At 40.0% G+C, this 10721-nt stretch overlaps 1 protein-coding gene across 1 annotated transcript in view; it reads right to left on the minus strand.

Moving 5' to 3' along the window:
* LOC104329007 (prolyl endopeptidase FAP) overlaps nt 1–10436 on the minus strand; it is a 44545-nt gene extending 34109 nt beyond the window's left edge. Inside the window, exons 1-4 of the mRNA XM_009934086.2 lie at nt 10342–10436; nt 8946–9009; nt 8590–8674; nt 1055–1150 (exon numbers count right to left, since the gene is read on the minus strand). Of these exons, the coding sequence (XP_009932388.2) occupies nt 1055–1150; nt 8590–8674; nt 8946–9009; nt 10342–10436 (340 nt within the window). The remainder of the gene's footprint in view (nt 1–1054; nt 1151–8589; nt 8675–8945; nt 9010–10341) is intronic.
* Nucleotides 10437–10721: the final 285 nt, after the last annotated feature.

Consider the following 10721-nt stretch of genomic DNA (forward strand, 5'->3'; position numbering starts at 1 on the left):
CTTTGCGTGAGCTTTGTGACTGTTAAGAGGAAAGATAAGCCTAAGTGAGAAGGATATAAAGAGGGCAGGAGAATATTAGGTTTAGGTGATACGCTGCCTACATACTTCAGACATGCAGACAGAAATCTAACAAATAGTGATCTAATTTTTAAATCATACAAGTGATGTCAACATACTTCAAATTGTTAACTGTAGAATTCAAACTGCTGCTAGCAATGTCCTGGAAGGCTTTAGTTCAGTTCTAAAATTGTGGGTTAAAACTAACTTGGCAAGACTCCATGTGAATGGGCACTATGTTTCTTTTCTGTAGTCAGAGAGCAGTAATTGCTTGAGGCAGTGCATAGATAGGAGTGGTCGTAGGGTGTGAACTAGAATGCAATCCAATCCAGCTCAAGCCTTTCGGTGCTGTTGCAATTCAGTGATAACAAGACTAGTATTTCAGCCACACACAGACACATATATCGGCAGCAATTAATTTCATGTCTTTATCTTCTGTCTTAAGCAACTTGCTTAGAAATTCAACCTTGTTTTCTACGCAATGAATTGGAACTTAAGAATTTCAGCAGTGTCAGCATTTCCTCGAGTGAGATAAGAACAGTTGGGCTCATTGCAGAGCTAGGTACTACTGAAAACAAAGAACGGGGCCTGTAAGACCGGCTATATCTCAATTATTACAAATGGTAAGTGAAAAAGTTCTGTGACAAACACAGAAAAGGAGATTGCTTAAGAAATGACTGACACATTGACATATTTCTTTCACTTGCTCCAATGAATATGACAGTAAAAGAAATAAAACACTGAAGGCCTCTGTAAATTTATAGTTTATACTTGACTCAAACATGTCTGTTGAAACATCAAATACCTGGAATTTCTAGAATGACTGACAGAAATGTAAATTTCAACCATAAGTTTTGACTAGCAGATTGTTTAATTTCATAGTTAGTGTTCATTCACAGTAAAGCTGGAAGGAAAATACATTTCTGAGTGTGTGTAAAGCAGTCTGGAAATACATATTAGAAAAGCTTATATACATTTGAGAAAAGGTTTTACTTACCTGACACCCAATATGGAAAAAATGTTTTATATTGGAAGTTTCCATTCAAATAATCCTCCAGTGTAAGAGCTCTGGAACCATCATCTGTGTTGACAACTAAGAATAGGACAGAGTTTCTGTTAATGCAACACTGTGAAGTGGGAAAAAAAAAAACAAAACAGGAAAAAAGAAGTAATTGATAGTCCAATATTTCCTTTTTTTTTTCTACATTTAGCACCAGGGAACAGAGAGGATAGCATAATCCTGGAGGTATGCACAGAGTGGGCACAGCAGAAAAGAAAGTCCTCTGTTACTGTTCTGCTAAGGTCCTTTAGCCTCTGAAGGACTCGCCTTTAGAAATACAAAATTAAAAACTAGACAAACTAATTTATTTCACCCAGTCATTTATTCACTCAGACATATTTACTTGTAGAACCTGTGAGTCCAAGAATTGTATTTTCCACACAAAAGAGAAATCAAAGTTTTTTTTAAAGCATAGGTTTTCATGAACCTATCTGGTATGTAGAGACAGATCTTTTAATAGGGACCTGCACATGGTCAGCAGAGTCAAACAACAGGATGTGCATACAAACCCCTGCTGCCAATTTCATAAATGCCTCAACAACCAGTGTTAGAAGATGGATACAAGGCCTGCAAAATAATCACCAACCACAAATAGTTCTTAGTAGCCACATGAAAGAAACAGATGAAGGTATGCAGGTAAAAATAATGCTGGAAAGTAGTGAATGAGTGAACCCAAACTTCAATTTTTTATTTAATGCTGCAAAAGAAAATTGGCAATGAAGCTGGAGAGAAGACAGGTACATTGATACTTGATTTCTAAGCAGATCAGACAGTCGCATAAAAATAATGCACAAAATTGAGGTTATTTTTGTGGGTTTTGTCTGACTATGTTTCTTCTCAAAGCTAAACACCTTAAGCGAGGGCAGATTTTAAAAACAAAATTTAAGGGCAATCAACTGGATCAGAAAAGGCTAATGCTGAAAATGCTAGCTTGCTATGTGCATAAAAATGAAAAATTACATTATAAAGATGCAATAAAAAGCAAAAAAGAAAAACTATGCAGTTCACAAGAGAAAGAGTACTCAAAATATTTAATCCTCAAAAGACACATTATCATTCTGATAAAGGCCAGTTTTTAAAGCTCACTATGATAATAATGGCATCTTTTAAGTCTAGACATTCTGGATTCTATGCTTTTCTCCTTTAAAATCAAGGGGATTTTTGCCATGGTGTTCAGAGATAGTGGGGATGTCACTCTGCAGCCTAGTAGATCTCTGCCACTTCCCCTGTTTGCTCCTCCAGAGCTCTCAGATGACAGCCAGATAATCAAGATGACTCATTGCCCTCAGGTTTCATATCATGCTCCATCACTCCCTCATTACAGCTGCCTTCTCTGTTAAGACCACACTGACTTCCTGGGAAATGTTTCTTCACATTCTCTTCTATGGTACTTTGTAATGATAATACATGTTTTCTTCTGCTAAGTGACTATTACTTACTGTAGAATACACATGTCAGGTTGACTGTTGACACTAGTCTTGTCTGCACTAATGCAGAAGAAAGCTGTCATGAGGAATAAAACTGAATGCCAATCCATAGGCAAAAACCTATCAGTATAAACTCTGAGCTAGCAATACGTCCAGAAAATATCCCAAGAAATTCAATAAGAATTCCTCTTGCTAATACCGTAACTGTATATTAGAGATCCTGATATGTTAATGATAAGCACAGACAATGGCAATACTCTGAAAAAAATGCATAGAAAATAATTCCAAAGAAGAATCTACTTCTATTTATATTGAATGATGATGAGTTATCACTAACATTCAGTTTAAATCCACTGTTAATATCTATTTCCATGGTTGTGTGTATACAAGGCTTAAATTTGCAGTCCTATTTGTTACCTCAATTTGGTAAAATTTCCTAGTTCCTTCACTCAGCTTAAGAGGACTTTTTACTAAAAAGACAAGCAATATCACAAATGTCTCATTTCTGGTCTAATCTTCACAGTTCTAATATAAACCTTTACTCTGTTAGCCATCTCACCCTTACATACTTAATATTCTGTGATAATTTATTGTGACTGCTAATGATTTTCAAAATGTGTCCATTCCTCTCTGAATTTCCACCAGTGGACTGCAAAAAATCTGAACACAACTATTTCTTACTTGATTACTTATAATTTTGAATGCTTGTTTCTAGGCAACAGAAGATTTATTTAAATGCTTTAATTAAAAGCAGCATCTTTAATTGTTTCTTGTAATTGTTGCTCATTCTTTCTTCTGTAATAAAGACTGGTTCAATAACAGTATTCGAAATCTCTGCTGACAGAACAGACCCTAACATGAAAAGTACTTTACATGTCTGCAGCATTATATAGACATTGATTTGGATGGCTCTTGGTAGGCTTGGTAAGTTCCTTCATTGTGTTTTGTTTCTCTGTGAAATAATATGAATATGAATAAAATGAAAAAAGATGCCCAGGGACAAAAATGAAGCAAATGGCAGAGCAAATCACAGAAAGGAAGGCTTACTAAATTTCAGCATTCCTCTTTTCCCTTCACCACCCCACTGTCTCAGTTTTACTCCTTTGTGGTTCATCTGCATTCATTTTCAGGGTGCAGTTCTGTATTTCTCTGTGCACTGAATTGGTTATTTTGATTCACAGTGTAACTTGCTTTATATATTCCATGATCATAATTAGTCACTCCTGCATTCAAGTGTATTCAATGTACATGTATCATTCTGGTGATAAAAGCCTGTAAGCATCTATTGTCACTGGCTTTACGCAGATACCTTCTCCTTTACTGTTCAGTTCATTGTTGTGAGAGAGCTTAATAAAACACAGAAAGCAGAACTTTCAATTATATTGAACTCAGATTAACTTTATGCACACCAATATATCACTGTGAAATTCTGTTTGTATTACGAGGGTTATTGCCTTTCAAAGATTGGACGTGTACAGACCAACACAACCCTTACTTTAGATGTCAAAGCCCTGCTGGCTTATTCCACAACATAGGTTAATGTGCATCCATTTAAATTGTGTCTACTCCTGCCAAATTAAACCAAGCGTACATAATAATCAGAAAGCATTTTGGTTTCTATATTTGTTATTTTTATATATGTAGCTGTATATATTTATTTTATATTTATTTATATGTGTTTAATATATATGTATTTTATATGGATTTTATTTAGTATCCACTGCTACATAGCATACAGATGACTTGCCAAAAGAAAACTGGTTAGCATCTTGGGACATCCAGCTTGCAGACGGTATCTTATTCTGCTTCTGGACTGGAATGTCCATTCTCATCTCTGTGGGCCGATGCTAATAGCTCAAGCACAAGCTCCTTCAACGTGCGCAGAAAGATAGCCTTCCACTTGAGGAAACCACAGCCCAGTTCATCAGGAAATTAATTCCAACATTCCTGATCCTGCTCCAGCACTTCTGGTCACACTCAGCTCCACATCAGCTGAATCTGATTTTCCATACCTGCGTTACATTTAGTCACTTTTTCTGAGGTGTGCCACTGCTTTCTCAGTGAAGATTACTTCAAAAATACCCTTTGGAATGAGAAGAAAAGGTGAGGTCTGAAGAAGTCATGTTCTGTGCTGGAGAGTATGATCCAGCTCTTGTTACTGGTAGGGACAGAAACCGTGCACAGAAAGCTAGAGCATGCTAGAATGAGAACAGTTTAGTTTGCTACTGACTAACATCTCTACTGCATAAGGATCCGGGAAAGGAGAAAATCCGCTAACTATACAGTGAGAAAGAATCATTATAATTCCTTTCATTTATTAAATATCAAGTTTTCAGAAAATATCTTTGTAAAGAAAAGGTAGTATAAAAATTTACCTTAGATCACAGGCACCACACATTATTTCTAAGCATAGACTTGGAGAGGTAACATTGTTGTGGTAACTCCTTTAAAGCAGTTCTAAACCAGAGTATTTATTCTCTGTGAATAGCATAGAAAATTAACAGAGCATGTGAATTAGCATAGAAAATTAACAGAGCCTGTTTTGGGTAAGCCACTTCATGCTGATTTAAGAATCTAAGCAACAAAAGAGGTTCTTCAAAGCACTAGTCAGATTTGGAAAAAAAAGGCTCACCCAGCCCCACAGTCCCAGGTGTATTGTCACAGACCACAGCTGCACAAGTATAGCAGACTGAGCCCTGTTAATGGAATATAAACTAATGGAGCATATTGGTTTTTGAAAACTTATCTAGAAAAATTTTAGTATGAATTCCTAACAATTTTTAGCAGCCTAAAGTACCAAACAGAGGAGGTATGAATTAGTCTAATCCATCTTAATATTTGTTTTTATTACTCTGATCTAATAACCTTATGATAGCCCTCTGCCACCAGTGTACAGATCATTGTAGCTAGGTTTACACTGTTACTTCGATCTGAGCCTGCACTCGTAGCTAAAACTGAACCACCAGATTTTGGTGGAAGCATACTGTCGCCGCAGTAATCTATTGATTTTCAATTACAAGAAACTTCACCAACAGCCGAGCATTTACAATCTCTAATTGTCACTTGCTAATTCTGACAGATAGCCAAGAAGATGAGAATTTCCTTTTATTTCAGTTTTAAGTCAAACACCCAGGCACCAATTTCAGCTAGAAAGCAGCTACAAATAGCACCACCTCTAGCTGAATTCAGTACCAGCAATTGCATTCCTGACTGGAAGCATTTTACTTCCACTCTATAATGATGGAAGCCATCCTGCTTGACTTTGCATCAGAACACAGGCAGGCATTTATTAAATCAGAAAATGGATTTGGCTGGGGTGTAGCAAAGAAGACCACCAGTTCCTCAGTAACTGGCTGCTCACCATTTCCCGGCCGAGAAGTATGCCCTGTGACCTAATCTGCAACATCAGAGCACCAACCTCTTGGTCTCAGGCCTAAGTTAAGCATACAACGGGAACAGAAACATGACAGGCAGGATTCTGCACATTCATTAAAAATAGCAAAAGACTAATTTGGAGCCTAAGCAACACATTCAGTTACTTGTAACTCTGCCTGCGGTTCCACTATTGCTTTTTAACTGCAGACAGGTATTTTCTTTCTTGTTTATGCTGCAGCAGAGCAGGACTAGGTACACCAGTGCACAAGTGAAAAGAACCTTTCTGAACTGTTTACAGTTGGGTTATCATAGCTGGGTTATCATAGTAAGGTAAATCACACAGCACATTCCGAACTCAAAGAAATGTCAAAAAACTGTCATTAATTTATTAGGCATAGGTACCACTCATTGTTTTGAGATTGCCTGCCTTGCTCTTCTCAGCCCCCACAGAAATTGCGTAATAACCACAACTAAGCATTTCCCCCTTACTGTCCTCTCCAAACAGAAAATTATTTTCCAGTATAACTTTTGAGAATTTTTCATGTTTTTATACTCTTCCACGTGTAGACCAAAACCAGCTGTCATATTTTGAGAAGTCTGAAGAACATGAAATTACTAGAAACTTAGCAGACAAAACCAGAACTAAATATTTCTTTCAGTTCTTTCAGAATTACAGATGACATTTCTCTTTGCTGATTTCTTAAGTAGAAATTTAGTCTGTCTGTGTCTATACATTTTTCATATGTAGTTAGTTGTCTTCCTAGATTGCCGCATCATTCCATTTAAGCAGTAGGAAAGGTGGAATGTACAAACATTCCATCTCTGTAGCTATTTCCTGTCTGTCTTTGACTTGCAATATTTGTAACTGCAAAATTAATTTCTATTTCTTCCTTTTACAACTGATCAGCAGATTACTAAGAACTGAAAAAGGTTTAGGCATTTAAACAGATACCTGCAGCACTTGCAGTTCCACCTGAGAATAAGAAGCCCTAATCAGATGTGGTAAAAACATAGCTATGTGTTCAATGTAATTGTGTATTCCACAATTGTCTAAAATGTTCCTTCAAAAGCATTCTGTAAAGTCAGATAAATTCTTTATCATCCTGCTGGATCTAAACGTGATGTCTGATACGACTGGTTACCAAGTTGCTATTCCAAGAAACTATAGAGACGAAAAGATTCTTCGTAATGGCTCAGGTACTGAAGAGGCTCAGAATAAGACCAGTGAGCTGGTATGTGGTAACTTCAGAAGGGAAAAAACACATTCACTTCCTCCTATAGTACTTCCATGATCTTTAGCAACTTCTTCAGGTTGCCAAACTGATCCTTGGTTTCCAGCCTCTTTTTTTCCTCACTGCTCTTTTTCATTTAAATCTCGTAAAAATATCCTGCCCTGTCTTCACATGCAGACTTGGCGTGAGTAAGTCTGACTTGATACCATACATTTATCTAGTAATGAAAGCTCAGATTTGCCCATCCTTTAGCTAGCCAAACAATCTGGCACCTCATCATTGACAGTAGAAGTCAAACCTATCACTCTGAGGTGGTCATCTCTTCCCAGCACTGCCTCCCACCTCGCTACAATCTATCCTCATATTCACATGCTGCATAACAGAATCAATGCTAACTGCTCCCGAAACCTCCAACACCTCTCTCAATGAAACAACCCATGATAACCATATTCCACAGAAATATCAGGTAGGAAAGAGATTTGACCTTTCACAAAACATGCACATTAACTACAGGACTTCATTTTCACAAGATTTATGCAGATAGCTCGTTTTATAACATTTAGTTGTGAATGCAAAACTGATTTCTTCAGCTCAGTCACCCAGCCAACACATGAACAAAGAATAATAATAGAAAAAAAAAAATCCCTTTAAATAGATAGTTACTGGAATATGGGCTTTTTATTATTATTTTAATTATTTCAGAGGCATTCAGCTAATCTGCTGTAGTGGAAGGGCCATGTAAATACTTATATTGCCCTTACTACACCTCTCAAAAAAAAATTACTGTCAAGTCAGTGCCACTCAGGCTCTAAACTTCAAACCACACTCACTTCAAACTTTACCAGAGGACTCACCAGACCATACTGTGCTCATTTACCTACAACTGGCACAATAATACTAGAGCAAACGATGCATCCATATTTTATACAATGCTGACTTTAATTTTGCAATGTAATCTCAAATATGTTTACAAACAACTCACCATACCCTACCTACAAGAAAATGTTTAACTTGCCATTGGATAGAGAACTTCTGTAATTATTACACAACCATTTAAAACCAAATACAAGTTCACCAAGCTAAAGGAAACTACTAACAGTTTGTGAGAGTCTCCTAATCCCTAACACAACAACAACAACAAAAAAAGGAGATCTGAGAATTATTTTTGCAGTCCTGTCTAAGAACATTATGTATCATGCACAGTAAAATTAATTCAGGTGCTTTTCACCTCAAGGAGTTCCTTGTTTCAACATCTGCTGGCATTTCGATCATACCTTCAGGATATCTCAGCTGTCAGTACATTTCTGTAAAGTGATAAAGCCGTAACAATTGTGACAGGACAATCCTAATCACGATCTGACAAACTTTTATGAACTTTAGAAGCCACAGTAGCTAAAGATACTGTGTTTTACACTACATTAGACTACAAATGCCTTACCTCTTGATGGAAGCAGTATAATGCACATAAGTAACAAGGAAAGCAAAAGGCATATAACCACACCAAATATGATTTTTAGCCGGGTCTGCAGGACAAAAACAAACAATAATTACTTTTCTAATATTGCCTGGAGCACAGCTCTATGGTTTGTAAATAAATCCTCCCACTCTCTCTAAGTGCTGTAATCTGTCCAAGCAACAAGCAAAAATGTCCCTGCAGTACGTTTGAAAAGACTTCCCTTTCCTTTTTCTTTAGAACAAATACTTTCACATCAGAGCCTGGCCTTGTGCAGTAGCTGGAAGTTTAAAACAACAGATGCAAATGTTACCAAAACCTGAATTCAGCAGCATACAGACCTTCATTCTCCTGCCGTATTCTAAAAGAATAGAAATTCTCTCTTCTGGGTGTTGGTCAGCGGATCTAGGAGAGGAGTTTGAAAAGGCAGTGTCTGTTTTCACAGTTGGAGGCCAAACCGCTAGCAGACTTTTTTTTCCTACATACTTTCGAAAACTGTGCCAAATTTCAAAGGGTTTCCATAAAATTAGAAACAGACTTTCAGGGAAGTTCTTGAACCAGAAATGGACAGTGAGTGGCTACAGGGGCGGTGATTATATACTTCCCATCAATGTGAGCTGTAACCAACATCTGCTTACACTAACTTCAGGGTTTTCTGACTCAACTGTTACTTGATACATACTGTTTTTTTCTGAAAAGTATCTACTGTGTATTTTGGCAATCCTCGCATTCTCAGGACATAGTCATGACCTTATTTCTACTCCACAAATTAAATCAATAGCTTTACTGTTTATATGTAATTCATGTATGTTTACTTTCTGAAATAAATGATGGTGTAAGAACGCAGAACAAGACGCAGGAACACATCGTTTAATGTCTTCCACATGTGAGCATTACTTTTTTCCTCAGAAAACTAAAAACTTCTACAGGCTACCTTAATGGAGCCGAGAGGAATAACTACTGACCCAGTGCAAGCTCTGAAATAGCGCTTGAGCCACCAGCCGCGGGTATTTTACGCAGCGCGCTGCAGTCAGGCCAGCTGCGCAGCCTGAGCCCTTCTGCCCAGGCCGCAGTCTCCGGTTACGTCAGAGCTTCCCTCAGCCGGGCGCAGAACCGCGCCAAGAGGGAAGCGCAGCACGCGGCGGCCCTCACGCCGCCCGCGCGCGCCCCTGCGCGGCCCCGCCCTGCCGCAGGGGCGCGCGGGGATCGCGCAGGCGAGCAACGGCCCGGCACGCGCACGCTGCCCCCTAGCGGCGCAACCCGGGCCGGGAAGAAGCAGCGGCGGCCGAACTCGGTGGCGTTTCCCGGGCCGGCAGCACCGCTCGGCCTGGCCCCGCGCAGCCCGGCGCCCCGCCGCTACCCGGGTCGCTCAGGAGCGGGACCTGCCCTGCCGCCTCCTTCCTTCAGCGCTTGTTGCTCATTCCCAGCACCCCCCCGCGCTTTCAGGCTTACCAGCGCGGCGCGGTGAGGTGGGCCGCGCTTTAGTGCATCTCCAGGCGCCCTGCAGAGCACGGCTGCTCGTTAGCGGTGTGCGGGCCTGGGAGGGAGGATCTCCAAAAGGAAATCCTTCCAGCGCTCCTACCGCGGAGCCAGTAACCCTTCTGTCAGATGGTGGGTCCGAGCGTGAGACTGGGCCAGGCATTCTGGACGCAGAATCCTACGTTGGAGAAGACCTTTAAGATCCGGAGATGGCAGCAGCTGGACTGAGCTACAGACCAAAGCCTGTCATCCACTTACTGCCTGTAGCTGCCCAGCCGTTTCACCCACTGCCCATGCCGAGGAGATGGCAGCGCCTGGCACGGGTGGTGGGCCTCCCACAGCTTGGCCTCCATAGCCTGCTCGGGGCGGCCAGGCCCAGACACAGCCCCAGGCCCAGCTCGGCTTCCCTCTTGCTGCCACCTCAGCCCCTGTGGTAAACACCAGCTGCCGAAGAAGGCCACAAACTGCCAGAATATTCCCTAGGTTTGATGTGAAACTTAGAGACCGGTGACTGGAAGTCACAGGTTGGGCTTAGGTGGTGTTGGCTTTGCATGTGGAGTCTGCTGAATCGCCTCATCTTTCTCCCTGCACCAGCCTTGTATTTCTCTCCTGTGCCTGACACCAAACAGGTTAAAATA

This window comes from Opisthocomus hoazin, chromosome 9 (assembly GCF_030867145.1).
Source record: "Opisthocomus hoazin isolate bOpiHoa1 chromosome 9, bOpiHoa1.hap1, whole genome shotgun sequence".
NCBI classification, from domain to species: domain Eukaryota; kingdom Metazoa; phylum Chordata; class Aves; order Opisthocomiformes; family Opisthocomidae; genus Opisthocomus; species Opisthocomus hoazin.